Source organism: Brachyistius frenatus, unplaced genomic scaffold, assembly GCF_029030835.1.
Source record: "Brachyistius frenatus isolate BFR_SWC_R1_liver_20210118 unplaced genomic scaffold, ASM2903083v1 Contig_3, whole genome shotgun sequence".
NCBI lineage: Eukaryota > Metazoa > Chordata > Actinopteri > Embiotocidae > Brachyistius > Brachyistius frenatus.
In genome coordinates this window covers 1140376-1162259 of record NW_027210602.1, presented here as the reverse complement: position 1 = coordinate 1162259, position 21884 = coordinate 1140376, and the positions used below count along the sequence as shown (strand labels likewise).

Sequence of the window (21884 nt, the reverse complement as noted above, 5' to 3'; positions counted from 1 at the left end):
ACAGCTGCGAGCGAGCAGGAGGCCAGGAATGCACCTTTCTCCTCTGCTGCGCGCACACACACACACACACACACACACACATCATCCACTTACTCGAGAAAGCTGGTGATGTAGTCCTTGCTGCAGGCCGACCAGGAGAAAGGGTTGGTGTTGGCTGTGATGTGAGCGGCCATGAGCTTGGCCGTCTCGTGGCCTTTGGTGCCACAGGAATTCCCAATCCCGTCGTGGTTCATCCCAAAACTGGAACACAGAAAATAGAATTAATGCAGCTGGAAGTGAGGATCTCGCCGTTGGCTGCAAGATGTCTGCCTCCAGCGGGCCCTGCTTGTAAAGCTCCAGCTCCGTGGCTCTGAAAACAGCTGTGTGGAGGAGGTCAAGGGTCAAACCCTGTCTGGAGCTCGGCAGGAACGAAAAAAAAAAGTTCTAATCACCACTCTGATGGCTGCCTGTCAATCAGCGGCTGCAGGTCTGAGCAGGCCAACGGGGAGCGTTGCCACCGGCTGCAGCGAGGACACCAGGTTCCTCTAACAGAGACCCAGAACATCTCACTCTAGAAATAAATCACTTCAACAATTCAGTCTTTAAAAAGGCCTTATCTGTCTGGATATCGTTTGAGAGAGAATCTCCCGTTACAGCAGGATGTCAAAGCTCACTTTTCCTTCCAGTTCAGGAGCACAAATCAGCTCTAATGTATATAACAAACCCGACCGCGGCCTGTTTTTCTAAGGCTGGCGTTTATGACATTTTACCCTCCTCTGGAAATAAATCAGGCCGCTCGAAGCCCCGCTGCAGCCTGGGTTTTTTGTTTTTTTTCGACATCCTCGAGAAGCAGAGACTATTTTTACAACTGCCCCACAACAGAAGCAGACATGAGACATAATAAAGGAAATCGCCATCTTGCTGAACTCTCTAGAGAGGGATACGTAGACTCATACATCATCATTATTTTGCTTTATATTCAGGAGGAGAGAGCCAGAGGTATGTGGTACACTGACATTTGCATGAGGAAATATGTGGGGATTCAGTTCAAGACGTCTGCAGGGGGAACAGAAGGTGGGGCGGGGGGTAAGGGGGTGCACACAGGTCTAAGGAACCGGAGCCGCAAGAGATGGTTGTTTAAGAGCGATTCGTAGTCGTGACACTGATTAAAAAAAAGTTTGGAGACAATCTGGAGCGAGAGGAGGAGTCGAAGGAGTCGGACCTGCGTCAGAGTCCAGTCACAAATCTGACAATTCAAAACAAACAGATGTTAAGAGGGTAAAAAGTTTACAGTGTTTAGCCTCTTAGGTTAGCGTGCTAGCGTGCTAGTTAGCGCTGTATAGCTGAGGATGATGGGAATGTAATTTGCACACAGGTGTTTAGTCATAAACTGAAGTCATAAATGATGGATTGCCAAGAAATTTGGTACAAATTGGCAAATTGTTGTTGAGATATTTCCATGAAAACCACAAACCTCCTGGTGTTTGTTTCAATCTGATTAAAACCACCTGAGTGTGTAACATAATTTTTACATGGTAAAATTGTCACATCAGGAACTCCGTTTGTGGAAAATTTAAAAAATGTCGCCCAAATGTAAAAAAGAAGAGCTTCACATCGCAGAACATCAAGTCCTGCTGTCAATCCCGCAGTGTCTGAACTGGTGAGCTCGTTGTTACAACACAGGAAGTTGGCATTCAAGTGGTTAAGTCATAGAAACACCATTACTCGGCAACAAAAACGTGGGGGGGCGTCTAGAAGCCACAGAGGCTAACAGTTTATCAGGACACAGAGGGAAAAGATAAGGCTGTTGGGAAGATCAACATTTTCCTCAGACGTACACTGTTATCTAAGTTATGAAGACAAACTCTACATGACTAAAATTACAATATATTAGCTTAACATCCAACCAAACATGAACTTCTATGACCTATGACCTCTGACCTTTCAGCAAACGTCAGCAAACACATCACAACTCATGAACTCAAGGCTGATAGAACATTTAGAGTCCTGACGTGGTGAATACCACAAGAAGGCACCGTTCATACGGACTCTTCTCATCTATGTGGAAAATACGACAACATTTGAACGCAGCATCGATTCAGGGGACCGGAAACAGTTAGAAAACATGAATAAAGCCGCTGCTGCTGATGATGTCATCGGAGCAGAGGAAGAGACGAGAGTTTGACATGAGTTTCAAGGACAGAAAACAAAAGCAACTAAAGTTGATCACATGACGGTCATGTTTCTCTGGACGAAGACCTGCAGAATGGCTGCTAGAATTAGACGATTTTCAAAGCAACTTCTGAACTGTGCAACGTTATGTGCCAACATATGGCAATATAATCAGTAAATATAAAATAAAAACAAAAGATTTTGGTAAAAAATTTTAAGTATAAATGGAGCCATGGTGAACAGAATATTAAATTGATTGATTAATTGACTGTAATTCTCATGTCAGACATGTGTTTCCCCCATTTGGAGGTTCATGAATGTGGCAAAGTCTCTCCAATCCTTCATACGTGTGAGTTAAAAAGTCTCCTCGAAGCCTCCGTCCCTCCTCTGCAGTTTGAATCAGGGAGAAAATGTCAAATTTCATCTTTTTTTATGAGGATCTTAAAAGTCTTAAAGCTCACTTGTGGCCGATCTCGTGCGCGATGGTGAAAGCAGAACCGAGGCCGATGTCTTCATTGATGCTGCAGCTTCTCTCCGGCTCACACATTCCAGCCACCGAGGCCAAGCCTGGACACACACACACACACACACACACACACACACACACACACACACACACACACACACACACACACACACACGGCAGACAAACAAACAAACACAGAGTCAAGGCGTTGCATTCTCAGGAGTAATGCCCATAAAATCCACACATATGATCTCCTGTTTACAGCCGTGCTGACAGACTTTTTTTTTTTTTTTTTTTTTGCGGAGAATGTCTAGACCAGGGACAGATTTATACATTTCAATTCATGTAACGAGGGATCGCCTGCAGCGTGAGCCAGAGGAGGGAATATAAGCCGGCCCCTCACCAACACCGTGCCCCACCGTAGAGCTGTCAAAGAATATCGATGTTTTCCTCGTTTAAAACCCGAAAGAACGAACCAGAGAGAGTTTAAAGTTAAAACTGCTCCACAATCCAGGTGTTGCAGGTCTGAAGTCTGACAGGTCAGACCGAGAGACTGCAAGCACTTCTTCACAGATTACATCTACAGGTGACAGAGAGTGGATCGGATGACAGTGCAAAGCAGGTGTGTGTGTGTGTGTGTGCGTGCGTGCGTGTGTGTGTGTGCATTTAAAGAGTAAAAGGCCCTTTCACCCGATTTTAGTAGAATGGAGGTGAATGGGATTTAATTAGTGCTGCTCAGATTATTTTAAAACAATTAATGATATTCCAGATCATTTCTGATCAAGTTTGCATCAAAATTTCAAAAGAATTTCTGCTAAAAACAAAAAGAACGGTTTAAGGCAATAATTCTGCAGTCAGAGAGTTGATGCAACAATATGATTAAAAAAAAAGTGCAATTCAAATACAAAATATTGTGAAAAAACAAGATGGAAATATTTGGAGTTTGAGGAAGTTTAAAGCCTTCTCATTGGTCAATCTAATGTTTTTATCTGCTGCCATTTTTCACCTCAACAGCCAAGAAGAAGAACTGAGATTTATTTGCTGCATCTGATTAAGACTGAAAACTTTTATTTTCATATTTCTAATGTTTCTCTTTCATGCATAAATTTGAATTTTGCATAAAACACATCAACTGTCAACAGCTTTAAATCTGAGCTTCTTCCCACCGAGAAGGAAGCAGATATCTGGATGTCTGATTGGCGACATACAGCAGGGAGTACAAGTGAGAAAATATTTCGTTGTCACCTGCATGAAGTGACCTTTAAACCTGGTCGCAAGAAATATGAACTCTCAATTTGTCTTCTGCAAGAACGGACACAGTTTTTTAACTTACAGTCTCTATTTTTGCGGCGCGTGACATCGATAAAATCGACACACCTGCGCTCTCCGGTGGTTCGGTGGTCAGATCCTCCCGGGTAGTTTGTAATGAACTCTTTGCCTCCCTCCCTGCCTGCTAAAAGTGGCATGGATTCTGTATCCTCTTTGCTAAGAGGCTAAACAAGAATAGACTCGCAAATCAGGAGGCCACTGAAACCATTACCGCGGGGAGAGAGGGAGCCTGGAGGTGAAGAGAGGAGGTGAAGAGAGGAGGAGGAGGAGGAGGAGGAGGAGGAGAGGGAAAGGAAGGAGGGTGGCTACTCTACGATTAGTCCAAGAATGTGTGTGTGAGAGAGAGAGTAAAGTGTGTGTGCGAGTGCAAACACACACTAACACACACACACACAGCAGAGAGCACTGCAAGCTGTTTTCTTAACACCGGGGTGGACTGTGTATTATCTCCAGCCCCGTGATTACTCGGTGACCCCAAAGGCCAGTGATCTGACCCGGGGAGCACGACCTCCCCCCACCCACCCACCCCCCCTCTCCGAAGAGGAGAGAGAAGGGTGAGGGGTGGAGGGGGGGCAACGAGGAAGCCAAGCAGATGCCAGGGCAATTAAAGCGAGCGGGGAATGTGACGAATGCGGTCAATCTGTCAAACCGCCCCTGAAGTCACAATATTACCTCCAAGATATACTGTGGTGCCTGCGGGGCCTTCACAAAGATAAGACAGGGTGGGGGGGAGAAGAGGGGTGGGGGTGGGAGGGGGGGCTGAAGGAGGAGGGTGTTGGGGGGGGGGGCTTTTCCCACCCCCCCCAACACAGCCTACATATCAGCCACTCTATCTCCCTCCTGCATACTCCAACACTCCCTATAATTGTCCTTTTCCCCTTCCATTTTCCTCTCAACTCTTCCTCTTCTTCTGCATCTCCTCCTCCTCTTCCTCCTCAGCTCTCCAACACATACCTTCTCCTTTCTGCCTCTCAACCCCCGGTGGAAGTGTAAACACCTTTTAGACAAACTAGAGTTGGGAGGCGGAGAACAGAGACGGAGGAGTTTTGTAAAAAGTGTGAGGTGACCACGGCGGTGGCGGCGGGTTCAACCGGCGCGGAGCTTTAATAACACGAGTGAAAAACATCCTTCTCATTATGTCTCGCAGGAGCAGCCGTCTGGTGTTCCTCTAAAGGACGCGGCAAAACGCTGCTAAATCAGGTTTGTCTGAGGACACGTTGGAAATGAAAACCTCCCCGGAGAGACGAGAGAAGGAGCAAAAACACACAGTAACCAACTCACCTAAGGTCCCACAGGGTTTGTTCTTGTAGGTGCAGATGTCATATCTAAGAAAAAAAAAAAAGAAACCAAACAATTAAATCAAATCTCCATTATTTATGTATTTATTTATTTTTATTTTTTTCAATTTTTCTCCCGCTGGCTGTTTGCCCTCCCATTCTTTCCGTGTTTAATCACGCAGTCTGGCCAGATATAATCTCACCCTTTAGCATAACAATAGCATAATATAGTGAAGTCATGTCAGGTTTCTGGTGCAAGAAAACACCTGGTGCGCTCCTCCTTCTATCGCATGAGCCTTTCTGGCCGAGCCGAGACGTGAAGGGGAATAAATAGAGCGGCTTCGGTTGGGTCACGGCGTGTCCTTACGTTTAACCCCCGCTCAGGTAATCCAATAGAAGGAACATGTTGAACCGCAGCGCTTTAAGAACACATCATACATTTCAAATGAATGATCCAATCACTCCTAAAGCTTTTAATCTATTAAAACCAAGGGCACTGCAAATTAAATTTCAACCCCCCCCCTCCCTCCCTCCTTCCTCCCCTCTCCCCATAAATTCCTTGTCCTCTCTTTCCTTTTTCTAGTGGAGCAGCTCCAAACAGACGAGGCACAATTGTGAACTCGTTTAGGGACATCTGTTTGTTTGGATTTATTTTCCCAATTTCCCTCGGTGCCTTTTTTTGTGTGTGTTTTTTTGTAAAACTTTGATGGGCCGTATGCCAATCGAGGCTAATTGCAAGAGATCAACGACGTAGCAACGGAGGTCATGTTCAGAATGAAGATGGGAACAGTGACTCATCTGAACGGCCTAAAGGATGACATTATACAAACAAATTCGTATTTCCCAGCATGCCTTGTTTCCTAACTTTTGAGGATAATGCACCCAAAATAAAGGCCTATGTGATGTGCGGAAATACTATTTATTATTCAGAAAACATGCACCAACCTTAACCATAAGTGTTATACACAAGGTGGGAAGGCAGTGTATATAGCAATTACAATCTTTGAGTATTTTTGCCAAATTGCTAATTGATTACTTTTAAGACTGTGTGAAACAGTCTACACCGGACGATATTTAGGCTAATGTTTACAAGTTTAGTCTTGCAGTTCAACAAAATTGTTTTGAAAGATAAATGTGACCCTCCAGCAAAGAGATTTGGCCACAACAAAGGAAGAACTTTTCACTGTCATGGTTTAAATCAACACTGTCAATAGTAACTGCAGTTAACAAAATTTTTGGAGGGCCCTAACTTCTCTAGAAGTTTTGTCTGGCTAACTTCTTTTCCATTGTCGGAAAAGCTTCTTGCTAAAAGTTTGATTACAAATAACAGGAAACAAGGTCATTATACAACATATAGTATTTCCCAGCATGCCCTCTTTCTAACTTTTGAGGATATTCAAACGTTGAGACAATATATAAGCTAATGTTTACATCTTGTCCAGTAGTGCAACAAAGTCCTTTTTGTGCTATTAAAACGTGAGCGGTGGATACTTTATTCCTTTGAATTTTTTTGGTCTTAAAACCCACTTCCTGTTTGGCTTCATGTGCAGCTAACAAGCTCTGACAAATCATAAACAGGCCGGTCACACTGTTAGCAACTAACAACTCTCTCAGGGTACGATATGTGCCACCCAAAAAAGTTGATTCGTGCAACTTCAAATACTCAAACAGAAACGTTTAAATCCAAGAATCTGTACGTGTCTGCGTCGACATGGCTGCTTGCAGACTGCCAAGCATGAACGACTTTGAGAGCCAATTCCACGAGGTGTTCGGTATCTACAATCAACGAGAGCGGGCCGATTGCATTTCTCATCTTGGTGCCAAAAAGATAAACCCCATGACCACTGCATGTAAACTGTGCTCAGCAGCCCTTTCACTCACTGACTCAAACCAATAATAAAACCCGGAGCCAAAGGAGCTGGAGAGCGTCAGCTGACAGACAACAAGCGAGAGCACACCGGTGATAGAAAGGCTGTTTTGTTCAGAGCCCAGAAAGTCCAAAATGTTGGCTTTAGCCCGCGTCAATCACAGAACGCCATCCTCTCTGTAGACAAAACCAGTGGGGGGGAAGGGGGGTAGGGAGTGGGGAGAGTACACACTGCAGTTGCTAGGTTATGTGGCCAAAACAGTTCTGGCAACAATGAAGGCGATTCCAGGTAATGACAGAGTTTTGCTGTTTTATGGTAACACCCTTGACATAAATTGCAGGGTGACAGGTACAGTGAGTCTGCAGCAGCACTTTTTATTTTCAGAACTTAACAGGTAAAGTGTGTCGCTGCTGGAAGACACAGCACAGAAAATAACCTGCAAACTGTTTGCTCAAAATGGGAAAATTAGCACCGCTTATAGTGAAAGCCACAAGTGGAAAAATTCATCTTTTAAAGTTTGTGCATCCAGACTGGGTCAGTGTCAGCTTACCGTGTGATGAGGACGGCGTTGTCGTGGTGAGCCATCCCGTTCTCTGGGATGCTGTTTCCATCGCTGTGATGAGACAGGATGGACTTCTGCCACTTACAGAAACTGTCCAGAGACTTGTCAGCATGATGATTGATCTCCAGGTTCGGCTATGAAAGACACACACACAGGCGGAGCAGTGTAGCAGGATGCAGCACGACGAAACAAAACAAAAACCAAGTGATACAACACAGAACAACATTACAATGTTGTCTCGTATTGTGTTGTGCTGAGTCATGTTGTGTTGTATTATATTAAATCGCGTGTTTTCGCATCATTATTATAACGTGTGGTGCCGACTTGTTTCATATCTCACCACATTGTGTTGTACTGTATCGTGTTGTGACATGTGACGTGTCATATCACATCATGTGTGGCGTGCCAAGACACACTGAATTAGCGGCACTGAAGTTTTCTTTCAGTTAGTTTTTTTGTACTTAAACACATTAACATGAAGCTAAAGAAGAAAATACACAACAGAAGGACCGACGATAAAGTTTAGGTTGTATTTTGTACGACGCACGGTGCAGCTGAATCAGCAGGTGGCGTTAATGCACCTATTAGCTTAATAAAAAAAAACTATAATTAAAACTCAGAAGAAGAACATACATCAGCGGACTAATATGCCAAAATCTTCACGGGGCTTTAGATTGCTGTGGAAACGCAGACAACCAATGAGCTGAAGGAACCATTTAGTTCCCTGAAAAGTAGTTCCTGGGTCTAAAAGTTCTGGGCACTGTGGGTGGAAACGAGGCTTTAGTGACGCATTGAGTCATATCATATTACATCGTTGACACAGAACGTCATAGCTGTCTGCCATCCAACAACGACATGCAAAAACAACAACAACAACAACAACAACAATCTCTCCAAACCACAACAGGGACCCTGAACTTCCTGTCATGCGTTGACGGCGCTAACCAGCGAGCCAGAGCACAACGATTATCTGGATGAATTATTTGAAAGGAGTCCTGAACTGGGATCAGTGGGAGGCTGCAGGAACAGATTCAGAAAAAATGTTTTCTGTTTGATTTAAGACTCAATGCAGTTGTAGAGACGGTAAAATCTTTTACAGCACGAGAAGAAGAGCAGAAGGATAATTGGGGGGAAGTTGTAGTGGAGTCTGCAAAATGCATCTAATTTCATGAATGTAAAGAGAAATGATGCAGCAGTGGTTACAGCTTTCCCTCTGAATAATTATAACACAATGCCAAACACATCAGTGATTCACTTTCACCATAAAATATGAATTTTCTTTTCAATTTTTCCGACACTTTGGCTGAGTTTCACCCAAAAGTTTGGCTCCATTTCACATGAAAAGTGGATACTTGGAGCCGAAGCTGCATGAAGAGCTTTTGGAAAAGAAAAAAAAAACAGATGGGAGGAGGACGCTTTGTTTTTCCCATCACACGTACGTGCACATGTACAGAGCATGTAAGAACCCTGGATGGAGGCTCCCTGAGGGACGAAGTCGGAGCACATCTTTCATCTGAAGCGGAGAGTCTCTCTTCTCTCTCGCGCATCACTTATACACACTCAGAACAGCTGAGGCTGCAGATACTAAAGGAGACGGAGATACTTTTTTTCCTCACCTGATCTTCGGTGAGAACAATCAGTCGGGTCACAATAATGTTCACAACATTTCCTAGACTGGCATCGCGGTAAAGTTTGGCAACCTGACCTCCAGAAAAGAAGAAAAGACACAAAGTCAGACAACTGAACCGCAAAAAACACGCAGCGACCTGCAGGTTCCCCCAGGACCAGAGAGTAGCATCACACTTACAATATTCATCACAGACAGGATGTAGTGCTCGATGTCTTTGCGTCCGTGGTAACCGACCATCATCTTATCCGCCACCACCAGCGTCTCCACGAAGCGCTCGGTGCTGACGGAGCGGCGCTGTCGGTGGGTGCTGTTTGAGGGGTCGGCGGCGGGGCGGGGGACAGAGGACGAGAGGACAGAGGACGAGGACTGGCAGGGCACACTGCTTCTAGTGAGGTCTGTGGATCATAATAGAACAAGACATCAGAGTTCTGACGCCATCTGTGTGTGAGGGAGAGCTGGTCTGAGTGTGATCGAGAAGCCTTTGTTTTATGACCCAGATGCTCGGGGAAGAAGCTATAAGATGGTACATGTCGGGGCACGCCGGCTTCCTGCGGACGACAGCCTGCTGCTGCTTCTTATGAGATCTTGGCCCAAATACCTAAATATCCACCTGGTTCTTTTTCCAAATCTCCGCACACACAGCGTTCAGAGCTGTTTAAATTTTTAAAACTCTGAACCTGATTGTTGGGTCTATAAATAGGTAAAAACTCTTTATGCACTGAAGGGCCTTTTTATGCAAGCTGCAGCGAGACGTTCTACGACAGGTTGAAAAGGTGTCCAACTACAGCACACAAGAGGCCCGCTCATGTCTCACCAGAACCTGGGCCTAGAACCAAACCAGCACTTCCTCCGACCTGCTATGTATAGTCGTTCCTTTACGTCAGTCTCCCACCCACACAGAGTCCAGCCCAGATGGAGGCTCACCGACCTGAAATGCCACAGCTGAACTCCTGGCTGTCCTCTCGCGGTGAGGGAACGGCCGACGTCTTATAAATAACATGTTGCTGTGCTTCTTCCAGGTTCCACTCACTGGAGGTGGCGGAGGATGTGTTCTTTAAAGGCTCAATTAAATACTGCTCTTCCTCTGTTGTTATAACGCCGTGCTGGTGGGGGTAATGAAAGAAACAGGTTAGAAAACAGCTAAAAATGGAGAACATCAACAAAAAAGCAGGAAAAAGCAGCTCACATGTTCGGTGTGTTGGACTGTTTTACATGTGGTCACTTTATTAAAGGAACAATTCTCCTATTTTACGCTTCAGTTTCAGTTGTAACCGTGTGTTCAGACAGAAAACTGACACAAAGACGAGTTCACGCAGGTTGAAAGGGTTTCGACTCGAGTTAAAAAATGACACTGGAGGGAAATAACAGAAAGAACAGGAGTTAATGGCGAGTTGAGCAGCTAGTTTGGACATACCGATAGGTGCTAGCTAGCTCAAAGCTAACATCTGTACCACAGACTGCATATAAAAGTGTTCGTGGCTTCTGTGTCTGAAAAATGAGGCTGACGCAGAAGCGCCTTAAGCTGCAATACCACCGAGTGCCACTAGAGGCTGGGTCCAAAAAGCCTCAGGCTCCATAGACTCCCATTCAACTTCTCTCATCAATTACAAAGTCAATAAAATGTCTCCACCAGTTATCTTGGTGTTGTTAGGTAATGTCACTCCTTCTTATTAGTTTTCTGGCGGTCTGTCTGTTTGATTGACAGGACTGTGGTGCAGTCAGGTTACAGCTACCAGTGGGCAGGACGTAGTATCGTCAGGTTTCCAATCAGATCAGTCAGATCCACCGCTTGCTCCTCCCCCAGCTCGTCCAAATATGTTCACTTCCTGCTCCAAACCGCTCCAAACTAGCAAGATGGTGGCGGACAAAATCTGAACTGTTCACAAACCAACGGGTGATTTCACTGATGGTTGCTGATTGGTCTGAACAGTTGCAACTCTGAGTGTCGCCGGCAAAATAAGCACAAACTGTCAAATCTAAACAAGTTTGCTTCCTTTTCTGTCTGAACACATTGTCACCAGCTGTAGAAGTTCCTCTGTAGCTCTGAAAGACGTTTTATAGAGTCTAAAAACACCGTTACTGTCGACCCCGATGACATCACAGGGTCATCTCAGCTTGGGCTTGGAGACTTCACATATTTACAGAAAGATAGTGTTATAAACTGTAAATACTTGGGCATTTACCAGCCAGCAGAAAGTGATGCTCGTGAGTTGCATTATGGGAACTGTAGTATTCAGCATTTCTGAGACTAAAAGTCAGGATATTTCCTATTGCTGCTTAAATGTGGAACTATTCTTCTTTTTTTGTGTCTCTTGTGAGTCTCCCAGCTGTGTAAGTGCAGCACTAATTAACCGGAGAGCCCCTTTGAACAACCCACTCCTTCATGTGACCTTCTTCTCCTCCTCCTCCTGATGAGGGGCATGTTTTCACACATACAATGCATTAGTCACTAATCTGCAGTCAGATTTTAAGAACCCCAAACAATCAATTACATCTAGACCAACATTGAAACATTCCTCTCTCCCCTTTAACGCCCCCTCTGGAACCCGAACCAGAGAAAAGTCCTTCACTTCTGGGTTTATAGGAAACACAGAACTGGCTCTGTAAAAAAAAAACACAATAAAAGCAATTCAGCACAGATTCAGCACAGATTCAGGGTCTTAATGGTGTGTGATGTCACGACCTCCAACTGTCCAGACAGCTGATTACATTAAAGTACACCCACGGTTTTTATCCATTTTTGGTGCTGCAAGCACAAAAAAAAGAAAAGCAGCTAATTGAATTTATGATGCTGTGTGTGCAGACACTGCCAACACATTTGGCTTCATGTTTTCTCCTCATGATTACATCTGCCAATAAGGAGCAGGGTTTATTTCCCCCCCCCTCTTCTTTAGAGTTATTCTGGAGCAAGAAAGGGATACAAAAAAATTATCCTTGCTTTGAGAAGAGACGCTGGACGGTCCCACCGCCGGAGGACGAACAGCTTAGACGCCTTGTTCAGTTTTAGAGTGCAGCGATATCTGCAGTTCAGACCTGTCGTTTCAAAGGATCAGCTCAAGAAATGTGATCTCAGCTACTGAAGCGTGAACCGTCCCGATGCTTATCGCCAACAGATCAGTGAGATGCTGGGATTTTCGGCGTGCCAGATGGAGACGAGCCAAGATCTCCGACTACAACCGCTCTAATCCTCCGCTATCCGACACGGGTTGGTGTGAGGTGAGCGGTGAGATCCGGTCACCTGGAAGGATGAGGATGATGATGATGATGATGGTGGTCGTATACTCACCAGGCCCTTGCAGTTGCTGAGCGCCACTCGGGTGGTGCTGTGCTGGTTTTGCAGGAACCCGACGTAGTGACAATTATCCACGGCGTTGTGGCGCCACTCCAGCCCGTCCTGGCCCCAGTACTCCACGGAGAAGTGTCGGGACACCAGGTGCGGGTTGAGCGTCAGGTTTAGGTGAAAGTGCTTTCCGTAGGCCGAGAGTCTGTAGTAGAGGCGCGGCTCCGGGGGGTCCAACGTGGGTTGGGGGCCCATGGCGGGATCCGCCGCCCCTCGTCTCCGTCGGCCCGGCCGGTGCTGCTTCACGGTGTAGCTCAGGAACTCTCCGTTCTCATCCACCCGCACCGGTACAGTCAGCTGGTAGTGCTGCAGGTAGGACAGGAACTCCTCTTTACCAGGAGAGAAGAAGATGATGATGATGTCATTAAACATATCGCTGCAAACAGAAGAGGTTTTTTTGGGGGAGTTTTTTTTGTCACCTTCATACCTTGAGAGTTGTGAGAAAGTCTGTTGGCGCTGTGAAACTCGGAAGCAGCCATCACCACCAGGCTCAGAGTCCACGTCAGCGTCTTCCACAAAATTTCCATAATTCAGGGGACGCTGTGACATGGGGTGGGGGGGCGGAGGGGGAGGAGGAGGGAGGGAGGGGGCTCCAGGCGGGTTAGAAGCGCAAGGTCGGTCCGACGCCACACCGTAACAGAACCATGGTTGGTCTCCTTCACTTCAGTGCTCTGCTCCAGGGCTCCTCACCTCTCTGGTCTCTGGGTTCATGTCAGCAGCTCGTCCATCAGACAGCAGGAGGTCTCAGGTGCGACTCCACACGGGAAGCGCTACATCGGGAACTTGTCCTGACCGATCCATCTGCATTCCTGTGGAGGAAACCCAGCAGAGATTTAACATCACTATATTTGACCGTTGGTCGATTAATCGATTTCCTAACTATTCCAATAAATGATTGATGACTTATTTCAAGTTTTAAAGCAGAAATAATCAACTTTATCTGTTCCCTTATCTCCAGGGAACATTTTTCACAATTGTCTGGTATTTCACGGAACAAATGATAAAAAAAAAATAAAAAAATAATGAAAATTTGGGTTATTTTCTAAATCAAAAGACCTGCTTGATTCATCATTTTGTTGAGAAGATGTCACAAAATAGTGAAAAATTGATTCAAATCCACCCACATTTGATTTGACCAACAGTCCAAACCAAAATATATGATGTTTATGGTGATTTACACCAACAAAAAGCGGAATAATCTCACCTTTGTAAAACTTGCTCATTAATTATTCGACTAATCTTTGCAGTTTTTATGAAAACAATCATTAATTGCAGCTCAGTTTTGTGCTAAATGGATGAAAATGTAACTTAAAGTTGGATATGTTATTCATGTCTAAACTGATTGTCAATCAAAACATAATTTAGTTGCAACTTACTCATCAAACTTTCCCAGAAAACCGATTTTATTTCCACCTCTAACAGATTGATTAAATATTGATGACAGTTTAATGACACTAACGATGACAGAGATCCATAAATCCACACAGACCAGTCGGAGAGATCTGAGCTTTCTACTCACTGACGCGCGCTCCACGGCAGCATGTGCAAAACCGGACCGGGCAAACAAACGGTCAGCGGGTCCCGGTGAGAGCAGGGAGAGGTCCGACGGAACGGTGCGTGCGTCTCCTCAGCTGCGGTCCAGACAGACAGACAGCGCGCGCTACCTACTTGGCCACCGTGACCCAGAAAGTTGGCAGCCGGCCCACGTGCATCGCGCGGTTCCTCGAACACAGCAACACCGCAGGTCAAAATAAACCGTGTTTTTGGTTGCATATGTTGAGGAAGTGTTGTCGGTTCGTCGAGCAGACGGACTCCCGCAGATGTAGACCTGAAACGCTGCAAACATTTACACCCTGCAGATGTGAACACGGTGCGTAAATGTTGCCCTAAAGTCGCGCAAAACTCTCCTAAACCAATACATAAAAGCTTTAAAACGCGGGTCTGCTACCCTGAGAGGATTTAAGAGCTCAGTCTGCTCCAACTAAACCAGCACGAGGAAGCCCGTCCTGCTCCGGAGACATTTACCGTGCTCATCTTCATTGTCAGCTCCGGTCCGAGTGTGCAGGACAAAAGACGCGTGCAGCTCCACGAACCTCCTCCGCTGCCCTCCTCTCATCTCCCTCGGAGTTCTGCCATCCTGAGTGTGTGACACCGGAGCAAAGCAGCAGTGTCTCAGTCGCTCAGACACTGTCACACACACACACACACACACACACACACACACACACACACACACACACACACACACACACACACACACACACACACACACACACACACACACACACACAAAACAGAGCAGCACTTCAGCGTTTCTCCTCCAGTGTAATCTTTATAAAGTAGACCTGGCTTTCATGTTGGAGGCTCTGAGAGGCTTTAAAAACAGAAAACTAAAAATTGGAGAGAAGAAGTTGGAGCTGCTCCTCCTCACGACATGCCACAGACCGGCTGTATGTCCCGGAGTCCCGGACAGCTTCAAACTGGCAGCTTTTTTTTCAGGGGGGGGTGACGTCAGTGCAGATGTGCCTCTCTTCCATCATGTGCGCATGTCTATCACCCTCAAACAACACTTCGGCCCTTTAAAGAGTAAAACAGCACCGATAGAGGGACCTTTAAAAACTCCTCACTTATGAACTGATTGTACTCTGGCTACTTTTCAGAATAAGAACTGACATAAAACACATATGATACACTCATCAAAGTATTTAGATCGTTTAGTAAGAGAAGTAACTCTACACAATAAAACTACTGTGTTACAAGTAAAAGTACTCTATTTAAAGGTAATATTTCTTTGAAAATACACGTTTTGCGTCGTAAAAGCATTACTAAAAACTCTCGTCATGTTTCAGATGTCTGCGAGTTGTTTTCAGTTTCACCATAGAATCATTTCTCCTCTAAACTTGTAACATTAATTCATTTAAATGACTGTTTGATGTCCAAAGTGGTAAATCTAAAATCTCCTTTTAAAAAACCCCACAAAGAAATCCTATTAAACGTGAGACAAACTTATAAACAGAATAAGTTCTTACCTTCTTTCTTCTCATTAAACACTGAGACTCCTGAGATTTATCATGTGACCCTCGGAGGTGCCAGACCCCTATGTTGGGAAAATTGGAGTAAACAAAGAAACTAAACTGTGTATATAAAGTAGCAGCCACGTCAGACTATTAGACTCATACATTTACTTGAACTGGATTTTAATGCCTTTATTTAAGTAAATGTTTTGATTATTTCATCCACTACAGACAAAAATATACTTAAAAGTTTTAAAAGTAGAAGTACTCATCATGCAGAAAGCCTTTTTAATGATGCATTAACATGGTGGCATGAATTTATTGTTGTAATTAGTTGAGAAAGAACTTCTTCTATCGTTTATCTTTAATAATTCATCATGTTCTAAAGACTGATTATTGGTTTTAATGTGAGAAGCTGTCAGATAGAAGTATTTCCCTCTGAAATGTTGAAAAGCGTTAGTATGAATCAGCATTAAATGTAAATATTGAAGTGTGCGTGCATTAAAATTATACAGCAAATAGTCTGCAACATATTCTGACATTTATTTGACCTTAACTTTCAATTTTAATGACTGAAAACTGATTAAATGTACTCGTTAGACTGACTTCTCCTCCTCTGAATCCCCTTCTCTATTTCCAGTAAGTGATATGTGTAAGAGTTCAGAGGATGTGTCCTGTTTGGTGAAGAGTTGTCATACGTTTAAGGGTCCTCTGTGGGTTTCAGGCTGACAGCAGCTCTGTGTTTTAGGGTCTTTCAGCCTATCAGGTCTATCTTTAGTCTGTCGCAAATTAAAAATCATGCCTGTCTATCCCTCCAGCTTCAGTTACAGCTGCTCATTATGTCAGAGCCCATATCATTACAGTCAGGTCCTCATTACGTGTTCTCCTGCACAGAGGAAGAGGAGCAGGAGGTTTTAAGGGAAGCAGCGCCACCGTGTGTCTGAACGGAGCACAGCAGCGGTTTAAAACCTGGAAAGTTTAATAGGTGTTTTAAAAAAAAAGAAGAAGAAAAACAGACCTGTGTATTCTGATCTTTTAAAGGGCACTTCAGATAAATGATCTGCAGGCTGTTTATCATTAATGTTTGTAACAATCCACTGCACGCACAATAAAAACACAATGAAGACACTTTTTTCAGAGGTGGGAAAATATATATATTTTTTAAATTAATTAAACTTGTTGCTGTTTTGTTTGAATAATATAGAAGATGAATTTGTTGACTACATTATTAATATAATTTTAATTAACTTGAGTAATAGTTCATGTTTTTATTTTGAAGACACTGAGCAGCTCGGGTGGATCTACATATGTGTGTATGTTTAAAGCTGGAAACAGGAGTCTTGAAAATAATTCACTGTTGTTATTACGTTAAGTTAAAAATATCAGAAATGTTTTCGTGAGATGATAATAACAGGTTCGAAAAAGTTGTTTAACTTTATTACATATAAATTTTGTACTTTTGTTGCAAAATCTTGTAAAAAAAAAAAAAAACATCAGGTTTACATTCATTTAATATTTTTGTTGTAATTCTGGTTCTTGTTTCTGGTTTTTTTTTTTAATAAAGATTTTGATTAAGAAAAAGACTATTTTCTTTGTGAAGATTTTTTTTTTGCAATCCTGTTCGGCTGGGTGGGTACATTGTTTAATAAGCATGACACAATAATAAAATTCATGTGTAATATTTGTATGTTTGTCTGAGGTGGAGCTGACTGTAGGTTCCTGTTGGGTGGTTTCATATGTTTTTTGTAGGTTTTTAAAATCTAAATCCATTAACTGGATGAAATGAAGGAAAGTCAACAAAATAAAAGCGAGAGGTAAAAAGAAGCTGGGAAAATACAAATTGAACATGACGTGACCTTTGATATGATCGCTGTTAACACAGAGGGTAATGTGGCAACAATCTCACTGCACTCCCATTCATCATTTTTATCTAACGTCAGATATCACAATCGCAAAGGTAGCTATTTGTGTACTTTATACAATTTTGATCATTTAAACAATTGGGAAGATTATAATGAGCTTTCGGTGCATCATTCTAATACACATAATTAATCAACATTTTCCAAAAGAAATGTACACATAATGTACTGAAATATAAGCATGAATAAGATATACTAAAACGGCAAGATATCAAAATATATATTTTTTTTAAATGTGCTCTCAGTGCATTTTCACAGTAATACATTTGAACACATTCCAAAAGAATAGTACAATTCATATACTGAAATAATAGCATGAATAAGTTTACTTACTAATTACACTCAAATACTACTTGAAATATACAAAAAAATTCAGGATATTTAAAATCTGTATTTATAAAATGTGCTTTACCATTTTTACCATTGTTTCAATGGTAATTTAGAGCATACGTTTTGAAATATACAAAAAATATGTTTGAAAACAAAGTTCAAAGAAGAACATTTAAGTAATTGCACAGAACTTTCACTTAAAGTATATTTTTCTTATAATGTATTTCTTGAAAGTATACTACAGTACAATTACTTTAAAGTGTGTTAAAAGTTGAATTTTGAAAATAGGGGAAAGTGTGACTTTTGTGTACTTTTTATATATTTGCAGAAAGTACAATTCTTTGATAGTATATTTGCAGTGTACTTTTGAAAATGTCAGTATATTTTAAATACAAAAAAGTATATATTTTTTTTACACCTGGGTGATGCTGTTGACACAGGAGGATGGGCCACTTCTGGGTTTTTAAGAGGAATTTCATGCCCCAATAAATCCGATTTCAGATGTAAATATGACTGAAGGGTTTTTAATAGGGTGGAATTATTCACTAAACTACTTTGATTTTACTTCAAATTTATCCAGATTTTTGATCAAGTGTAAAAAAGTAAAGTAAAGCCTGTTTTTAAATGTTGCCTATAGTGCAACAGGTGTGTGAAGTGCTGGAGGTTTACTGCCACTCCCTGGGCAGGGTGGAGGTGTGTTCAGGGACATATCTGCCTGTAATATTTCGGCACCATAAAACGGTCACCTGCTCCGATCGCTCATAAACGCTCCTTCTGCTGCTCTCAGTCTGTGTTCCTGGGAGCCTTCCTCTTCCTCCTCCTCAGCTTCACCGTCCTTCACGTTCTCCCAACATCTGGTAAGATTTATCCGCTTTGGCCCCGTTTGATGTTTCACACACACAAAAAAAAGGAGTAATTTACGTGGAAAATAGTAATAGTCACAATGATAAGTGATAAGAACGAACCCTTTACATTCCACACAGAGCGGTTTTGATCGTGATCATGGCTGTGACCATGCAACCGGGCAAATACCAGCCCTCCGAGTTCCAGACCGGAGTGCTCGATTGCTGCGACGACTGTGGAACCTGTAAGAACTCCTAACTGTCTGAAGACAAGGATCAGGTGTCTACAGGAACATTAAAGCAGGTTCCTGTTCATACAGGCCCTTTAAACATCCTTAATAGACTTTTAATGTGAGTGATGGAAGACGAAAGTTTATGTGACATTAGAAGGAAGCTTCAGTCAAAAAAAAAAAAAAAAAGGAGTCTTTTCTTGTTACTGCAGATCAACAAAGAAATAAATGTGGTGCTACAAAAAGCTGCAACTTGGCTAAACGTGACTGAATCTGAGGATATTTACACTCAAAATCAGCATCACTTACACTAAAAGTGCATCTAGGATCTACAACCAGTCAAAAAAAAAAAAAATCTGTCCACACGTGCTCTAATTTTAAGATTTAAAAGAAACTTGTGAACTTTTCCTTTCAAACGCGTCCTTCCCCGATCTGCAGGCTTCTACGGTCTGTGCTGCCACATGTGTCTCGGCTGCTCCATCGCCAGTGCCATGAACGAGTGCTGCCTCTGTGGTCTGGGTATGCCCATCCGCAGCGTCTACAGGACCAAATACAACATCAACGTGAGTTTACTAGACAGAACCAGAACCTGCAGACTTTTTTTTAAAGCGTTTTTAACACCAGAGTGACTCTTGTATCATCCGAAGTCTGAAGTCAAACCAGTGAGGATGAAACAAACTGCAATTATTTGTCATTATATCACATTTACAACAATAATTACTGACAAAATAACAAGTGAATTAATGAGACCTCGAGTTGCAACAATTAGTGGACTAATCTCACATCAAACGGAAAATAATCTGCACTGATTTGGAGAATTTATGAATTGTGTCATTGATGCTTTTGCTAATATGCTCAACATTTACAGATTTTAACAACAAAATGTGTTTATTTTTAATATACATGATAAAAAAGAGAAAAACAACAGATAAGAAAAAATATTTAAGACTTTTAGAAATTCAATTTAAGACTTTTTAATACAATAAAACGTTATCAATACTTGCAGATACGCTGCTGATGTGCTGTTGTTGGCAGTTCTGCCTTTAGCTTTGGTTATTGCATTCATACGGTTACATGAGTCTGTTTTTATTCTGACTGAATGAGTCTGGTTTCCAACCATTAATGTTTGTGACCTAATGTCGCTCATTTTTTTGTATTAAAAGTTTAATAGAAAACGGCTTCTATGAATGATATATCATTATATTTGGCATCATTCGATTTTTAATCCTAAAACATCAGTGTATAAATTACATTTTCCCGCTGCTTGAGGTGGAACTGCTTTTATGTACTTTGTATACAGTTCAGTGGGTTAGTGCAGTCACGAGATAAATCAGTGGGGATGATTAAAAAAAACACAAAGTTCTGATTCACAAATCTGATCCGTTTTTTTGCTTTTACATGCAATACTGAATATTTTTATGTCTCTGGAGCTAAAAAAAAAAAAAAAGTTACTTAAATGAAGCCAATTTAAAAGTTTAGAAGGTTAATAAATTTGTTTTAGCAGAAAACTGCCGAGGAGATCCAGAGCGTGTTTTACTTTGTATGCTGTTTGCCTTTTAGCCGTTTTATACTCTTTTTGTTGGCTTTCTTACATGCAGTAGTTTTATTCTAACAGCTCATCTCACATCTGACCAAGAGAACATTTAACTAACACTGACAAACATTAACAATTCAACAAATTCTGAAGCATTATCAGTAACTGCAGCTGTCAGATAAACGGGCCAGATTAAAAAAGTACAATATTTACCTTTAAAATGTATTTTGGCAGAATAATAAAGTGGCAGAAAATGAGCCTGCTTAAGTAAAAAGCACAAATAACTGAAGTTCAGTAGTGGAGTACATGTATTTAACTGCTTGGTCACTGCGTGCCGGAGTTGAGAGTAGTTTTATTTGAATATCTGAGGGAAAGTATGAAGGAAAAAAAAGTTTTGTGTACCAGATAATTTTTTCAGGTCATAATCTTACAACCTTTTAGATTGATGCATGAAGCTTCAAATTATATTTCCACTGCCTGCAGACTTCCTTTATGATATATAGTATAAAATAAAAATCATTTACAGCCTTAAAGGAGTTCCAGATTTCACAACGCTCACTCACTGATTTAACTTCCTGTTTCATGACTGTTTAACTTTCTTCTGTACGAGAATCCCGAGCAGTCGTTGCATTTGGCAAACACAGAAATTCACAACGTAAACTCTTAACTGTGTGAAACGCTCTCAGAGAGACTGTCTGTCTGTGTCTCACAGGGGTCGATGTGTAAGGACTTCATGTTGACCTGGTGCTGCCCGCTCTGCTCCACCTGCCAGCTGAAGAGAGACATCGACCGGCGGAAGGAGCAGGGCATCTTCTGAGCAGGGTGAGGCTCAAAGGCAACAAAGCATATTCACATCTATGGAGCTGTCGGAAGCGAGTGGAGAGTCACGTGTTCACTTTATGCCTTCTTAAGATGTCGTCCTGGCACCAGAGAAGTCGTGAGGATCGTTGTTCACGTCAGCTGCTCTGCGCCGTTTACGAGCCAGTTCGAAACCCTTTTCATATTCAATAAAGAAATCAATGTGCAAGTGGAAAATGTATTCTGATCTGGATGCTAAATGCTTGTCATGCTTTTAATAAAAACTCTTTAATTTGAAACAGCGTGGTGTTCTCGTGTTTTTTTTTTGTTGTTGTTTTTTTTTTACTCGCCTGATTATAGTTGTGTTTGCACACTTTATATTTCACAACGCTTCTGACTTCTTTATAGCTAGCTGAGTAGCACCGTGTCAGTGCTGAAGGATGCTCCGCATATTGTATGTAAAAAATGTTTTGTAGTCTCCGGGTCTCAAAAACGAAAACAAATGCGGAAGTAACTTAACGTGCAGTACCGCTGATGGCCACTAGGCGCTAGCTCCAACAGACTCCCATTCCAAAAGCCTGCTCCAGATGAGGC

The 21884-nt window shown here is 42.5% G+C and overlaps 2 protein-coding genes across 2 annotated transcripts in view; one reads left to right on the top strand and one right to left on the bottom strand.

The window, feature by feature from the left end:
• adamts6 (ADAM metallopeptidase with thrombospondin type 1 motif, 6) overlaps positions 1 to 14917 on the bottom strand; it is a 58238-nt gene extending 43321 nt beyond the window's left edge. Inside the window, exons 1-10 of the mRNA XM_069701711.1 lie at positions 14649 to 14917; positions 13051 to 13432; positions 12570 to 12952; positions 10212 to 10386; positions 9461 to 9678; positions 9270 to 9353; positions 7642 to 7787; positions 5228 to 5271; positions 2613 to 2718; positions 94 to 240 (exon numbers count right to left, since the gene is read on the bottom strand). Of these exons, the coding sequence (XP_069557812.1) occupies positions 94 to 240; positions 2613 to 2718; positions 5228 to 5271; positions 7642 to 7787; positions 9270 to 9353; positions 9461 to 9678; positions 10212 to 10386; positions 12570 to 12952; positions 13051 to 13150 (1403 nt within the window). The 5' untranslated portion in view covers positions 13151 to 13432; positions 14649 to 14917. The remainder of the gene's footprint in view (positions 1 to 93; positions 241 to 2612; positions 2719 to 5227; positions 5272 to 7641; positions 7788 to 9269; positions 9354 to 9460; positions 9679 to 10211; positions 10387 to 12569; positions 12953 to 13050; positions 13433 to 14648) is intronic.
• Positions 14918 to 18888: 3971 nt separating this feature from the next.
• Positions 18889 to 21309, top strand: plac8.2 (placenta associated 8, tandem duplicate 2). The gene is made up of 3 exons (XM_069706800.1): positions 18889 to 18973; positions 19397 to 19521; positions 21205 to 21309. The coding sequence occupies exons 1-3, from the start codon at positions 18889 to 18891 to the stop codon at positions 21307 to 21309; spliced, it is 315 nt and encodes a 104-aa protein (XP_069562901.1).
• The last annotated feature ends 575 nt before the right edge of the window (positions 21310 to 21884 follow it).

What these genes read in the sequence shown, in the direction of transcription:
- plac8.2 (XM_069706800.1), top strand. Translation starts at nt 18,889, where the DNA reads ATGGCTGTGACCATGCAACCGGGCAAATACCAGCCCTCCGAGTTCCAG. An exon ending in CTGCGACGACTGTGGAACCT is followed by an intron (nt 18,974 to 19,396) that starts GTAAGAACTCCT and finishes CCCGATCTGCAG; the next exon opens with GCTTCTACGGTCTGTGCTGC. An exon ending in GGACCAAATACAACATCAAC is followed by an intron (nt 19,522 to 21,204) that starts GTGAGTTTACTA and finishes TGTGTCTCACAG; the next exon opens with GGGTCGATGTGTAAGGACTT.